This window comes from Gopherus flavomarginatus, chromosome 5, assembly GCF_025201925.1.
Source record: "Gopherus flavomarginatus isolate rGopFla2 chromosome 5, rGopFla2.mat.asm, whole genome shotgun sequence".
Lineage (NCBI taxonomy): Eukaryota > Metazoa > Chordata > Testudines > Testudinidae > Gopherus > Gopherus flavomarginatus.
In genome coordinates this window covers 153438824-153454791 of record NC_066621.1, presented here as the reverse complement: position 1 = coordinate 153454791, position 15968 = coordinate 153438824, and the positions used below count along the sequence as shown (strand labels likewise).

The 15968-nt window shown below is 49.2% G+C and overlaps 2 protein-coding genes across 58 annotated transcripts in view; one reads left to right on the top strand and one right to left on the bottom strand.

Moving 5' to 3' along the window:
• The window catches only part of TXNDC16 (thioredoxin domain containing 16), a 77946-nt gene extending 62893 nt beyond the window's left edge, over positions 1–15053 (bottom strand). For 41 of the 50 annotated variants that reach the window (XM_050954608.1, XM_050954610.1, XM_050954614.1 and 38 more), the window contains exons 1-5: positions 13357–14504; positions 9532–9653; positions 5676–5724; positions 5071–5116; positions 460–663 (exon numbers count right to left, since the gene is read on the bottom strand). In XM_050954608.1, the coding sequence (XP_050810565.1) occupies positions 460–628 (169 nt within the window). In that variant the 5' untranslated portion in view covers positions 629–663; positions 5071–5116; positions 5676–5724; positions 9532–9653; positions 13357–14504. Of the gene's footprint in view, positions 1–459; positions 664–5070; positions 5129–5675; positions 5725–9531; positions 9654–13356; positions 14506–14978 lie in introns of those variants that run through there. The other 9 variants (XM_050954615.1, XM_050954612.1, XM_050954651.1 and 6 more) reach the window with 9 other exon arrangements.
• GPR137C (G protein-coupled receptor 137C) overlaps positions 14656–15968 on the top strand; it is a 66604-nt gene continuing 65291 nt past the window's right edge. For 7 of the 8 annotated variants that reach the window (XR_007774614.1, XR_007774612.1, XR_007774617.1 and 4 more), the window contains exon 1: positions 14658–15215. Coding sequence is in view for 2 of the 8 variants with exons in the window: in XM_050954724.1 (XP_050810681.1) it covers positions 14895–15215 (321 nt within the window). In the remaining 6 variants the exon portion in view is untranslated. Of the gene's footprint in view, positions 15216–15968 lie in introns of all 8 variants that reach the window. The other variant, XM_050954727.1, reaches the window with a different exon arrangement.

Below are 15968 nucleotides of genomic sequence, written 5' to 3'. Positions count from 1 at the left end.
TGTTTCCCCAAGGAGGCACTTTTGGAGAGAAATACAACCTCCTTTTGGCAAGCTAGTCCACTGGAGGAGTTCCTTACACACACACAGAGCTCCGATGAAGGCAACAGAGGTCTGACAAAGACACAGAGATCTGCCCAGGCAGCTCAACATGCAGGACGGGTGCCTCCAACAGGAACAACAATAGGAAAGCATTCACCTCCACACATTTCTATGATCATCGGGAATATGCCGGGGGGTGGGGGGGGTGGTATATTCCCGCTCTAAGAGATGTTCTTTCAAACTATTTAGGGTCTCAAGTTTTCCAAGAACTGTGACCATCTGATTTTCACCATTACCAAAGAGCCTGTTCCACAGCTATAATGTTATTTGCTCTCATGAGCATGTGAGACTTTCCCCTCGAGCTGCTTATTTCCCCTGCGAAGCCAGGATAATGAAAACGCATACATTTAAAATACATACCGTCTCGACTAAAATAAACCAGGGATGCTCTTCCCGGCTGCAAGCTGCTGAAATACTCCCGGGGGCTCAGCTCTAGCAGTGTATTTGCATTTCTTGCCGCAGCCATGGAATAAGTACCTAACAGGAGGAAAGAGAAGCAAGAAACCCAACCATTCTCTTGGGGGAGCATGATTTCATCTGTTAAAGTCACTGCAGAAGCCACATCTGAAAAAAAAAAAAAAATTCTCTGCTGTTTACACAGATTTCCAGATCTGTGACTGTAATTTACAAATGTGACAAGGTCACTAAACACCAGTGATTAAAATGCCAGTTTATCTAACTATAAAAATAGCAGATGAATTCAGTTACAGCAAAGCTAATGTTGATTACAATTGCAGGCCATTCCTATTTCTTATTAATTATATTTGCAACCCTCTGTGGTTGTGGTTTGGGGCTGGGGATTTTTTTGTTTGTTTTTGTTTTGTTTTTTTGAGATGGTGAGAGAAAGTCAAGTATCCAGAAATGAAAACAGTGCCCACCTACGCACAGATCTTTCAATGCACAACTCCCCTCCCCCTCAACTCAAGTTCTTGTTAAGAACTGGTTAGGATCAAACTAGCTTCATGCACTCTACTGATCATGACTTGCGTGAACAAAGAGCTTCTCAAAAGGAAAAGGCCTGACTAGCCTCTTCTTTACTCCAGTTTTACACCAGTTCCACTAGGGCAATGTAAGGGCCAGCCAAGCCTCTTTACTGTGAACAAATTGGTTAAGAAGAGAGCAGACACATGAGATGTTTATTGCATTTCCCCCTCATCCATGCACAGAAGGTGAAATTCACACCCCCTTCTCCTTGCGGCAAAGCTGGCGTGGGGGCCTCTATGAAACTTTGGGAGGTGGATCTAGCCTCCAACTTTTTTGCGCAGGACATAGGGCAGCCCCGCAGTTGCAACTGCCATCCCTGGACCGGCACAGGGGCCAGAGCTCCTGCAGCAGGCTCTGTGTTGCCTCTCCCCTTCATGCTGCTTGGTGAGGAGCGGGCACAGAGCCCCCTGTATCTCAACGGGTGCTCTCTCCAGGGCTGCCCAACCCCCACACACTAGCCACACTGCAACTTGGCTCTGTTGGGGAGCCTTCCACAGACCCTTGGCCTCCAGGTAACCTCGACACAGCAAAAACCATGCATCCAATTCATCACACCTCCCAAAGCTAAGGAGTGCTGCTCTTCTCCAACACAAATAACAAGGTGCCTTTGCAAGAAGATTGGAGGATTAGAAAATGTCACCCGTATTTGATTCTTCTGTGTAAGGTTGGTTTGCAATATATGACTCAGCCACTAGATGTCACAGTTTGCTGAATAGAGTCCCAAATAAGGTGTGGTCCCTGGCAAACAAGGGAGACAAAGCTGGGATTCAAGCTGCATAGAACCCCCTTTGTTTTGCACTATAGCTGCAGATGATTTCTTTACTCAACCCCTCCTGTTTAAGACAGACCATGAAACTGTATATTGTGACATCTTGTGCTCCCAGCTATTAGGGTTGCCAATTTTGGTTGGATGCATTCTTGGAGGTTTCATCACATGACATCATCTTTAATTAAAGATTAATCTTTGAATCCTGGAGACTCCAGAACAATCCGGAAGGCTGGCAACCCTAACTAACTGAGGCTGTTTATAGCAGTAGTGCTCAAAAACAAACAAAATCCGGCCACCCTCCAACTGCAGACAGAGTTAGTTGTGGATAGAATAGATAGTTTTTGTGGATACAGACTAACACGGCTACCCCCTGATAGTTAGCAAAGAGACAGAGCCACCTAATCTTAAGGTTCTCCCTCTTTGTTCAAGTAATCGGCCTTTCCTGCGCTCTGCATGGAAAACAGGACACTTTAAAATACATGTACACACAAATTCACTTTATAGTAAGCAGGCTTGGAAGGATTAGATATTTATTGGTAAACTCACTAAACACTGATTGCACTGTACATCTACTAACCAATGAAAATATATTTCCTTCTATAATAATCTAAATGTACATACAGGTCGGGGAAGTAAGGAAAATGCTGTTTGAGAACTTAGAGTCAAAATTCAGTGATTTAGACTTTTGAATTAGCTTGTTACAAAGAGACTAGCAAATGAACAGTAAAAACAGGTATGATTTGTTGAATGACGGATATTTCCTTTGTATAGTTTGATACGTGATATTGACAATTTATGTCAACGGTTTATAAAGCCTTAACTCTTTGAATCTCAACGTCTAAATAACCATCTGACCCCTCCCCAGCATTTCATACAACTGTGAAAATGTAAATTGATACACAGAGAAAAAAATGCTTAAAAATATGTCAATATTATCCATCAAAATTATAAAAATCTAATTCCGCCAAGATGACTAGTAAGCAACACTATCATCACATGCCATTGTGTCTGTCCGCTCCTTGTTGAGTGATGCTTAACATCCAGGGGCATAAAAAGTACTCCTGGGGAAATTCTGCACCAAAAAATTTAAATTTCTGTGCACAGTATTTTAAAAGTCTGCATATTTTATTTGTCAAAATAACACTATATAATCATGCCAGTTTCAATTATTTCAGTAATTTATTTCAAAATACCTGTCAGCAAGTATGTCTGTAACAATACAGACAAAAAAATTCCCCCAGGAGTAGAGAGTTAAAAAAAACTCTATGACAACCAGTTCCTGTTCCTCTGCCCACTCCCTCTCAGAGCCCAGCCATGGACTCCCCAGAGCCCATGGATCCAGAGGGAGAAACAGCCTGATGCCGGGTCCTGGGCTTGTAGGGAGTTTCCTGCACACCCCCTCCTTCCTTCAGGGCCTGCGGGGAACTGCTACTGCTGGGAACCCTCCAGCTCCCCCCCTCTCTCCCAGGCAGTGTCTTCTATTTGTGAACTGGACTCTGCTGGGTCCAGCGGCTCCTAGTGGCAATCAGCAGCTTTGCAGCTCATTTCTGTATGGGGGTAAAGGAAATTCTGCATGCACAACATTAATTTCTGCGCAAATTCAGCATTGCACAGTGGCGCAGAATTTCCACAGGAGTCAAACAGAATGCACTCTCCACCAACTACTTAAACTTGTCTCCTAAAAACAGACATTGTTTTTAATACTGCCTGAAAAACACAAGCTGCAGTTTTAAACGTGTTCCAACATTTTTTTCAAATTAGTAAAATTATTTATTATTATTTCTGTCACTTTGGCACCTAGAGAAGCAGCTACGAAAGACACAGAGTCTGACCCAACCCCCCCTGCAATTAACAGAAGGATTTCTACTGGCCTCCATGGGCTGTGAATCAGGCCCTAATAAAGTACAGAGATGGCGGCTCTGGAAACCCCTTAGACAGCGCAGAGGAATTTCATTCTTATTTGAGAGGCTCTGATGATCTCCGCCCTGTTGGTAAAGTAACTGGAATTGACTTTGCTCTGCTGTCTTGTTTGTTCCCCTGTATCAGGGACAGCTTGTTGATCAGGAAAAGCATTTGCAAGGCGGCATCATTGTTTGGTCGTGGGGAATAAAGAGCAGCATCCTTCTCTCCGTGGTGTGGAGGAAGCAGGGTGTGACAGATCAGGGGCTCCACTACCTGGGGCACTATGGGAGCCGCTCAGGGGAGACATTACATGCGTAAAGTTTTATACCTAGAAGATTTTAAGTGTTTGAAGTTTTTAAGATGTTTACAAGACCCCATCCTCTCTCAACCCACCAATGCTCTTTCCCTGTTATGCCCAGTCCCATCGTCCCACACATTGCCTGGAAACCTCTACAGTGGTCCTGCATGCCCCACCCTGGGTCCCTACCCACTCTCAGCAATAAGCAGCCTTGTGGTCTGGCAAGATCTCCCTGTCACCTGTTCTCTGCCTCTCCTCATGCTCCCCAGTAGCTGGCATCTCCTTAAGGCCCTCGGCCTTCTTCCTCCATCTCCCCCATTATTCGTCCCTCCTCTCTATCCACTCCTCCAGCCGACCACTAGAACCCACCCACATCTCTCTCACACACATGCACACATTCTCTCTATGCCTCCCCAGGCCTCGTCATGCCCTTGCATGTTCCCTATGCCAACTCTCCTTTTCCCACATTTCACACACCTTGCCCCCTTTCAATCTGTTGGTAACTGGACCCTGAGACCCAGCCCGCGCTAAGTCTCTTCCCCCCAGGCCCCGCCCCCAACACTCATGCCTCTTCCCCCCCATCCCAGTCACTCCTTGGATTGTCTCCACTCCCCTCTCCCACCCACCCCCTCAACTGGGCTCCTCTGCTCCAGGGCTGGGACGGGAGCTGCTGCAGGGGCTGGTGGTGGTTAGTGACCCAGCTAACCGAGATTTTGGGGTCCAGTCAGTACATCTGACTGGACACTTTCAGGTCCCCTTTTCGACTGGACTTTCCAGTCGAAAACTGGGCACCTGGCAACCCTATGCCCACAGGGTCTCCTGCATCACCCTCCATTGGCCCACCAGTGTCCTGTGTCCCACTCCACGTTCCCTTTCTGCAGATCCAAGATCAGACAGCGCAACTCCATGCTAATGCTTGATGTGCCCCTCACACCCAGTCCACCGCCCTTCCAATCACCTCCCACTCCCTCCATGTCCTCATTCTGGACTCCTACCCCCTGGATCCGCCCCTGCTTACCTTCCCTCTCGCCATGCCCCCCATCACTGGCTCACTCCAGCAGCAACTGCAGCAAAAGCTGGAGTCAGCAAAAGGTCAGTTTAAATTATAAATGTTTACATTATTTCTACTGTAAATAGTGCTCTCTGTGCACATCAAACCAGCTCTTTATAACTTGGGAATTCCCCAAATACCCTCTTCCTTCCCCTCTCCCTCCCCCCAAAAAATCAACTCCAAGGCACCTCTCCCCCAGCAAAGCCAATAAAGCAAACATGGAGGGTGGACACCAAACCCTTCTAGAGACAGGACGAGTCCCTCCCACACTCCAAAGAAGAAAGAATTAGGGCATTTTCCAATGACAGAGACACTTTTGAGACACTGTAACTTTCAAATCTCTCTCTGAAACGTCCCAAAAATTCCCATCCCAGGGATGAATCATAGAATCATTGAATATCAGGGTTGGAAGGGACCTCAGGAGGTCATCCAGTCCCACCCCCATTGGGCGTGGAGATGTGGCAGGTGGAATTTGGGGGGTGGGAGGGCTCAATTTATTTTTGAGAAAGCTGAGGGGTGGAGGGGAGTATTTTAAAGTCAGATTTACAGGGAGAATCTAAGTTCAGCTTCACCTGTGGGTCAATTCCTGCGGCTTCATAATGAAGTATCCTGATAGGAGGCCTAGAAGTAAACAGGAGTGTGAGTGAACAGGGAAATAGTCACCAAACCTTACCCACCACAGTCTTGCACCTTGTGTCATCACTTACACCTGTGCAAGGTGAGTGTGTTATTATTATTATTTAATTCCCGCAGCTCCCAGGAGCCCCAATCATGGACCAGAATGCCATTGTGCTAGGAACAAACAACTATACCATGTTCCTTTGTAATCTGGTAGCCTTTCACAGTCACTCAGCAATAGTATTAATCATCAACCACGCAGGGCCACCTGGGGAGGGTGTGGGGGGGGGGCAAGTGGGGCAATTTGCCCCATGCCCCAGAGGGGCCCTGCGAGCTGCTCTGGGTTTTCAGTGGCACTTCGGCGGCAGGCCCTTCACTCGCTCCGGGTCTTCGGCCGAGCGTCCTTCAGTGCAGCGGAAGACTTGGAGCAAGTGAAGGATCCGCCGCTGAAGTGCTGCCGAAGCCTCGGAGCACCACCCGGTGAGTACAAGCACTGCCACAAGCAACAGAAAAGAAAAAAGCCGCGATCGGCGGCAGCTCTACCGCCGCCGCTTCATTCTTCGGCAGCTGGTCCTTCCCTCCGAGAGGAACCCGCCACTGAATTGCCATCGAAGAGCCGGCCCTGCCCCAGGCCGCCTGAATCCTCTGGGCGGCCCTGCAACCAGGGTGCAAGGCACTGGAGAATCAACCCACACGGCCAAAGCAAGAGCAGATTAGATTCCAAGCCTTGTCCACATTCAGCAAGAGCCCTTACTCAGCCATTAGTGCCCGGCAGGGTGACCAGAAAACAAATGTGAAAAATCGGGACGGGGTAGGGGGTAATAGGAACCTATGTAAGAAAAAGACCCAAAAATCAGGACTGTCTCTATAAAATCGGGACATCTGGTCACCCTAGTGCCCGGCAATCAAGGTAGTGGCACCACTGCTGACTCCTTAATTAACCCAGTTTGCCTTTAAGCAGTGTAGTTGTAGCCCTGCTGGTGGCAGGATATTACAGAGACAAGGTGGGTGAGGTAAGATCTTTTATTGGAGCAACTTCAGCTGGTGAGAGAGACACAAGTTTTCTAGCCACAGAGCTCTTTGTCAGGGCTGGGAAAGGAATTCCCAGCCTCACAGCAAAATGCCAGGTGGAACAGATTGTTTAGGGTAAGTAGTTAGCACGTATTGTAAGGGGCCATTCAGGGTAGAGTGGCCCGTTAACACCTCAGCAGTCATAGGACAGGAGGAGGTCAGTGGGTTACAGACGGCTGTAATAAGCCATAAATCCAGTGTTCTAGAACAAAAGTTGGTCCAATAAAAGATATTACGTCACCCACCTTGTCTCTATCAACAAGCATTCTTAAAACTACAATACCCACCTGCTGAAGTGAAAAAACAGATTGACAGAGCCAAACGAGTACCCAGAAGTCACCTCCTATACGACAGGCCCAACAAAGAAAATAACAGAACTCTACTAGCCGTCACCTTCAGCCCCCAGCTAAAACCTCTCCAGCGTATCATCAAAGATCTACAACCTATCCTGACAGATGATCCCTTACTCTCACAGATCTTGGGGGACAGACCTGTCCTCGCTTACAGACAACCCCCAAACCTGAAGCAGATACTCACCAGCAACCACACATCACTGAACAAAAACACTAACCCAAGAACCTATCCTTGCAACAAAGCCCGATAGCAACTCTGTACACATAGCTATTCAAGTGACATCATCATAGGACCTAATCACATCAGCCCTACCATCAGGGGCTCATTCACCTGCACATCTACCAATCTGATATATGCCATCATGTGCCAGCAATGCCCCTCTGCCATGTACATTGGCCAAACTGGACAGTCTCTACGCAAAGGAATAGATGGACACAAATCTGACATCAGGAATCATAATATTCAAAAACCAGCAGGAGAACACTTTAAGCTGTCTGGTCATTCAATGACAGACCTGCGGGTGGCAATTTTGCAACAGAAAAGCTTCAAAAACAGACTCCAAGGAGAAACTGCTGAGCTGGAATTGATATGCAAACTAGATACAATCAACTTAGCTTTGACTAGGGACTGGGAACGGCTGAGCCATTACAAACATTGAATCTATCTCCCCTTGTCAGCATTCTCACACTTCTTATCAAACTGTCTGTACTAGGTTATCTTGATTATCACTTCAAAAGTTTTTTTCTTACTTAATTGGCCTCTCAGAGTTGGTTAGACAACTCCCACCTTTTCATGCTCTCTGTATGTGTATCTATATCTCCTCACTATATGTTCCATTCTACGCATCCGATGAAGTGGGCTGTACCCATGAAAGCTTATGCTCAGATAAATTTGTTAGTCTCTAAGGTGCCACAAGTACTCCTATTCTTGTCTCTATAGTTTGCCTTTGTCCAGCCTGAGGGGTCAGCACCAGTTTGGCTGCAGGAATTGCTGAGTCAAAGCTATTCCCAAATGGCCGCTTGCGCCTCTCCACCCCCTCCCCCGAGGCCCCCTTGCCCCCTGCTTGCTCCTCTCCGCCCCCTCTCCCAAGGCCCCCTCGCCGCCCGCCACTCGTGCCTCTCCCCCCCGGGTCCCCTCGCCACCACTCATGCCTCTCCGTCCCCTCCCCTGAGGTGGAGAGGAGCGAGGGGTAGGCCAGGGGACCTCGGGGGAAGAGGCGGAGTGGGGGCCAGACGAGGTACCATGTGGGCAGAGCCCTGGGGGAAGAAGCGGAGTAGGACCTCAGCGGCAGAGCAGAGGCGGGGCCAGGGTACAGGTGCCGGTGCCCCCCCCCCACACAACTTCTCAGGAGCTTCCGCCTGTGGTGCTCCAAAGGCAGCAGGGGGAGGGAGGGAGAACCTGATACTGGGAGCTGAGTTGTGGGGGGACTGGGCCTGGGTAAGGATGGGACTGGGAGCCAAATGGGGGAGAGAGATAAGCTGGGAACAAAAGACTAGGCCTGGGAACCAAGGCAGGAAATGGAGGGTGATGGCTGGGCAGGGAGACTGAGATAAAATGAGGAGCTGGGAGGAGACTGGGACTGGGAACCAGTGGGAAGGAGAGAGAGGGAGAAGGGAGACAGGTCTGAGGAGAAGCTGGAATGTGGGAGGAGAATTGGGACTGGCAAGGCAGAGAGACTGGGACAAAGAGCTGAGGGGGGCACTGAGGCTGGATAAGTCCAGAGAGAAAGGCTGGAACTGGGAGCCAGGAGAGTGTGATGGAGCATCTGCCCCACACTAGCCCATAAGGGGTTAATAGAGACCTAAGGAGGCTGTGCAGAAGGCAGCCAATTGGAGAGGGGCTGTGAGGAGCAGCCTATCAGGGCCGGGCTGGCCCATATAAGAAAGGCTGCAGAGCAGAGAGCATACCTGAGTCCATCAGTTTGTCCTCCTAACAGAAATAACCTACAAGACCCAGAATATTGATTATTCACTTAAAATCATAGAATATAATAACAGGGTAGGAAGGGACCTCAGGAGATCATCTAGGCCAACCCCCTGCTCAAAGCAGGACTAATCTCCAGACAGGTTTTTGCTCCAGATCCCTAAATGGCCCCCTCAAGAATTGAACTCACAACCTGGTGTTTAGCAGGGCAATGCTCAAACCACTGAGCTATCCCTCCCCCTTAAAGTCATAAGGAGTAATTATATATTTGGAGGGCATATTTATGGTATGACTGTTCCTTTCTGTCACCTGTCCTACAGAACAGGTCCAGATACTATTGTCAAGGCTGATTCCCCACTCTTGCACTGAGTGCAGAAGGTGGGGGCCCGCAAGGATTCTAAAAATTAATACTGGCCACTCCAGGCTGGTATTAAACTCTCAAGGTTACATCTTTTCTCTGACCTTGGATTGGTAGATGCTGCTACCACCCGAGTGCAGAACTCCTTTGAGAGCCCAGGAAGGCACAGTTGGGAATTCCTTCCTGTGGGGTACCCTCAACCCCCTCACCCCACCTCGGGGAAGAGCTGAGAAGGGGGAAAAAAAACAGAAATCAGCTGTTGCCACCAGCTAATAAAACAACATGTGCACAAACCTCTTAAGACACAAAAGTCCAATTCTGTTCTCAAAAAAGGTAGTGTATTAATTAAAAGAAGAAGAAAATACATCTGGGAACTCAGGCTATTGCTAGAGTTTAAAAGAGCAACTACAAGGATTAAGCACCAAGAATAGCTTTCTTGAGGTCCAGCTTAAAGGTTACAAGCAAAACAAAAGCATCTGGGGTTAGCACAGAGGAGTCTACAAGCCAAAAAGAAATAAAAAGGGATAAACCTAATTGCATCTTCCTAGATATTTCCTGATCTACTTACATATCTGGGGTTTCAAATGAGTAGTTCCTAGGTATGATACCAAGGATTTTTCATATCTGGCCTCAAACTTCTTACAGCATCGCTGTTGCCCAGTCCACCTCTCTCTGGGAGAACAACAGACAGACAGACAAAAGGGGCATCTTTGTTTCAATTTTAAAAAGCTCTAGCCTTCCCATTGACTCTTTTGGCCAGGTGCCCACTCACTTCCTTTTACTTATGCAGAGCAGTGAGACTTTTTAACCTTTATAGGTAGAGCAATTAGAGAACAGCTATTAAAAAGGATTTTATAACTACTGGCTTCCTGGGTGTCCATAAAAGGGAGATATATCCCCCTTCAATTATCACAACTATATACTGTGTTTTGACCTTAGGGTTATGTGCAGATGTGGTCGCCCCATCTCAAAAAAGATATGTAGAAATCGGAAAAGATTGAGAAAAAGGCAACAAAAATGATTAGGGTATAGAATGGCTGCCATATGAGGAAAGATTAATAAGACTGGGACTTTTCAGCTTGGAAAAGAGACGACTAAGGGGGCTATGATGGAGGTATATAAAATCACGACTGGTGTGGAGAAAGTAAATAAGGAAGTGTTATTTACTCCTTCACATAACACAAGAATTAGAGGTCACCAAATGAAATTAATAGGCAACAGGTTTAAAACAAATAAAAGGAAGTATTTTTTCACACAACACACAGTCAACCTATGGAACTTTTTGCCAGAGGATGTTGTGAAGGCCAAGACTATAACAGGGTTCAAAAAAGAACTAGATAAATTCATGGAGGACAGATCCATCAATGGCTATTAGCCAGGATGGGCAGGGATGATATCCCTAGCCTCCATTTGCCAGAAGCTGGGAATGGGTGACTGGGGATGGCTCAATTGATGTTTACCTGTTCTGTTCATTCCCTCTGGGGCACCTGGCATTGGCCACTGTCAAAGGACAGGATACTGGCCTAGATGGACCTTTGGTCTGACCCAGTGTGGCCGTTCTCATGTCCTGATACCAACACTCGTACATTGTTGATTTCAGTGGGGTTTGTGCGTGTATAGCTAAGGGTGGAATCTGGCCCCTAGTATTTATTCCAAACATAAACAAGAGCTGGCAAGAGCCAACGGGCTGTGCCTCCACTTGAAATGCAATTTACAATTTTCCTTTCGCTCAGACTGGAACGACCCATGTTTACAAAGCGGGTTCCGGTCTGAGCTCCATCTTGGGCTGTGATTGATTTAGTAATTGTGATCAAGATTTCCAAAAGCGATTAGTGGTTTGGGACGGGTTGATTTTTTTTTCCCCTGTGCCCAGTTTAAGACACACATACCCTGAAAATCAGGCCCCGCAGGTGTCTCCAGCTGGACACCCAAAAACGGTGACCACTAGTCACACTGGAAAATCTTGGCCTGCATATGCTGTCTCCAACCTGCTGATTTGTCACTTTATTATTTGCATTTCAGTAAAACCCCCATAGAACTAAGACAAGGGCCCCACTGCACAAGGCACTGTACATAGTAAAACAGCCCCTGCCCCCACAGAGCTTACAAAACAAAAGGTGGGAAGAGGAACACAGAGAGGTGAAATGATTTCCCCACGGTCAGGATTAGAACCCAGGTCTCTGACGTCTAGTCCAATGCTCTACCCATTAGAAAAATACTGCCTTCCGAGCTCTTCACTGGCTGATTTTTGGTTACAATGTATATTTCTTAAAATGCTCTGGCTAAAGATGATTATTTGTACATAGTGTTTATTAATGTTTCATCTGCTTTGAAACAGGGAATGCAAGCACTCTGATAAGTGATTGGCTGTATAGTTTCATTGTGGCATCTGTAATTATTCTACAGCCTGTACAGATATTCAGCTCCTGCTCTGGGTGAGCAGACTCTTTGCAGTCAATGCTCAAAACGGAGCTGAAGGTAATATTGTCTTACCTAAACTATATCTGAAGGAATAAATCATTGATGCTCTGGCCAGCAACCGAACTTGCATGCTGCTCATTCAAGGAGTGAGAGTAAGAAGACAACACTGTCACAGTAAATTGTCTGCTAACAGAATGGTAGACAGGGTACACACACTCAGCACTGAGCTAGGCACCTCCCAGTTCAGATCAGACAACCAAGCCCCAAAGAGCTGCCCATCCTCATAGGATGGGGGAGAGACTCATCAACAGGGACAAGCTAACGGAGGAAAGACATCAGCCACCTGAGTGAGATTGATGCAGTTACTCAACAAGAGCTGATGCAAAATTGTTTTTCTTTGTTGAATATAAATACAACTATATCAGTGTCATTGCCAGTGTACTGTTTGCACCACCCACCAAGACCACAGGGTTTAGAGGATCGTGCATGGAGTGAGAGTGAAGAAGCTCCAAGTTTTAATCTTGGATCTGACACTGATCCCCAGCACGGCCTTTTGCATGTCCCTTCATTTCTGTGCATCAGTTTCCCCATCTGTAAAATGAGAATACTCATTTGTCTCCTTCAGGAGAGTGTTGTGAGATTATGCGTGTACAGCCCTTTGAACATGCAGCTCAATCAGGAATGGGTGTGAAATGCTACCCAATCAGAAGGCTGGCACTTTGCATGGATGTGCTTTACATCTAAAGTTGGAGAATCAGGCCCATGCAACACTCTGTAAGGGCTACACAATATTATTATTATTACTGTTAGACATTTACACTAGGGTTCTACATGGACTCTTTCCAGGAATCTCTGTGCTCCGTGCCATTTCCTGTTTAACCTCTTACAGGTTTTAAATCAATGGAAAAGCAAAACTAAACACACAGGGAACTGGAGGATATAGACAAGCGCTCCAGCTGCTTTGATCATTTCCAGGGTGCACATAAGCCCTAAAGCCAGCTGAACTTGTCCCTTCCTGTAGGGGAATCTCTAGGGGGTATCCTATCCCCTCTCCTCTGTTACCAACCCCACCCCCACTTTAAATGACTAGAATTGTTTAAAGTCTAATTTACTTCCGCCCCCAGTGCTGTTTGCATCTCCCAGGCAGCTGGGACAAAGGCAGTAGCCCTCAGTACACTTTCACTTAGGTTTCACTTTCACTTTCAGGTTCTCTCTCAAGTCAGCACCCTGCAGCATGGTTTGGGTTGCAAAAGCTGCAAGAGCCAATGTTGTCCCATCTGGTTACGGTCAAGTGCAAAGCCCCTGTTCGCTGATGCACGTTTTTGGACAAAAACAATTTCTGCTCCTGGTCAGGGACTGAAGCTGGCTTGTCTACACATTGCCTCCTGCCCTCTGTCTGCTTGTCCGGCCTGGCCTTAGGGACCCTCCCACTGGAGTCTGCGGAAAGCCCTGCACTGTGAATAGATCAAACGGAGCACAGCCCAGGATGGCTTTGGGGCCTCACTCACCTGGCAGGTGCTACGATGTGTTTCGGACACCATTTTTTGCCCCGAGGAGAGTGGCGTGAAGTTCTCCATCCATCCCTCCTCTGGCACTGGTGGGATGGGATCACATCAGCCCCGCATTACCTCCTCTCCTGTGTCCCCCTAGGCCTTTCTTATGAAGAGTGGTGGCACTGGATGCCTCCGGTGGACAGGTAACAGGGCTCACCCTTGATAGCAGGACAGGGTGCTGCTCCACAGTTAGTGCTGAAAGACCCAGGCCAAGCTAAACCTTACTGTGCTGGAGATCCAGGTATTACCTATAGCAATGGGGATCTCTGAGCTACCCCCTATAGCAGTGCGGATCTCTAAGCTTCACTATAGCAATGGGGATCTCTGAGCCACCCCTATAACAACAGGAATCTCTAAGATACCCCTATAGCAATGGGGATCTCTGAGCTCCCCTGTAGCAGTGGGGATCTCTGAGCCACCCCTATAACAACAGGAATCTCTAAGATACCCCTATAGCAATGGGGATCTCTGAGCTTCCCTGAAAGCAATGGGGATCTCTGAGCTACCCCTATAGCAGTGAAGCTGAGCTCCCCTATAGCAGTGGGGATCACTGAGCCACCCCTATAGCAACGGGGATCTCTGTGCTCCCCTACAGCAACGGGGATCTCTGTGCTCCCCTATAGCAGTGGGGATCACTGAGCCACCCCTATAGCAACAGGAATCTCTGAGCTACCCCTATAGCAACGGGGATCTCTGAGCTACCCCTATAGCAACGGGGATCTCTGTGCTCCCCTATAGCAGTGGGGATCTCTGTGCTCCCCTATAGCAGTGGGGATCACTGAGCCATCCCTATAGCGATCTCACCAGCTAGCCCTATAATAATGGGGGTGTGTGAGGTCCGCTATCGCCATGGGGATCTCCGAGCTAACCCTGCAGCGACGGGGATCTCTGCGCTGCCTCCCCGCAGATCTGCGCCGCTCCTGTGTCCTCCGCCCGCCCACGCGCACCCGCCCGCAGAGGCCTCTCCGCGCAGCTGATCCCGGTCCCAGGCAGCTCGCGGCTGCGGCTCGGGAGGGGGGAGCGAACGGCGGGCGCTCGCTGAGCTGGGAGAACAACACAGGCGGCGGGAGGCGACCGAGGGAGGTAGGAAACCGAGTCGGGCGGCGGCGGCAACCCAAGAACAAAGCCGAGCCCGGAGAGACCGCGGTGGGCGGCCCGGCTCTGATTGACAGGCCCAGCAGCCACCGGGAAGGGCAGCAGGGAACAGCGCGGGCGGGCCCGGCGGGAGCCAATGAGAAAAGTCTGCTGTCCGGAGCGAGCGCCTCAAATAATCTGGCTCAGCTGATCGTCCCCAGCCGAGAGTTGTTTTCGGAGCGAGGGAGCGCTGCAGCCAGGCGGGCGGGCGGAGCGAGGGGCAGGCGCGGGCTCTCTTTTGTTGCATGGGTTTTTAGCCGTTGTTGTGAGTGGGGTGGGGGGATCTTCCCCGCCCCTGGTTTTTACCCCCCGTTTTATCCCATTGCAGCCAGCTCCGTCCCTCCCCCGCAGCCGGGGCCATGCCCGCCATCCCCTACCCCGTGGAGCTGGGGCTGACGGTGCTGCACACCGCCCTGTACGCCTCCCTCTTCCTCTTCGCCTACCTGCAGCTCTGGCTGCTGCTCTGCTACGGGGAGAAGCGGCTGAGCTACCGCCCGCTCGGCCTCTCCCTCTGCCTGCTGTGGGCAGCGCTCCGCACCGTGCTCTTCTCCTGCTACCTGCAGAACTCCCTGCGGGCCGGCCCGCTGCAGCGCCAGCCGTTCCCCCACTGGCTGCTCTTCTGCTCCCCGGGCTGCCTGCTCTTCGCCAGCCTCTGCCTCCTCAACCTCTACTTCGCCGAGGTAGGTTGGGGGGAGCCTGGCGCGGGGACCCTGTGTGTGTGTGTGTGTCTGCGCGCGCCTTGCGCGGGGACCGTGTGTGAGTGTGTTTACCAAATTCTGCAAACTTGGGGCTGGGGAGGGGAAAAGCTGCGGGGATTTGCCTGGATTTGCTTTACACACACACCCTAGTGTCACTTGGGAAGACAAACAACCTCTGGGTTGCTAAACTGGGCTGTGGTGTGGTGTGCGGGTTTTTTGTGGTGTTAAAGGGGGACCAGAGAAAGTGGTGATAGCAGGGGCTGGACGGTTGCCAACCATTACGTCACCAGCTAGAGCCTCTTCTGCTATTGTTGCTGCGTTTCTCTCTCTCCCCCTTTTCTTGCTTATTCGCAGGTTTATTCTTCTGCTTCTTGTTGTGCTGAGGTTCCAGGAACCTCTCGCTGACCCCGCAAACCGTAGGCTCAGGGCAAGAGTCCTGCTCAGCCCCTAACACAATGGGGCAGTGTGTATTGGGACATCTGCAAGGCCACTCGGGGCTTTTGTTGTTGTTTGTCCCTTGGCTTTTCTTTCTCTCCCTCTAGAGCTTATTTTTTTGTGTCTAATCCACACACACCCCTCAAAATCCCCAGATATTTCTCTGTAGCCCGACCTCTGATGAACGGCTCCCCCTTTGCGTGGACTCTCATGAAGCAAGTCACAAACTAATCTGGCAAGACTTCCCTGCAAGCTGTATTATTATGGTTGAGATTGCCTTTACTCTGCAGCGCTCAGCTG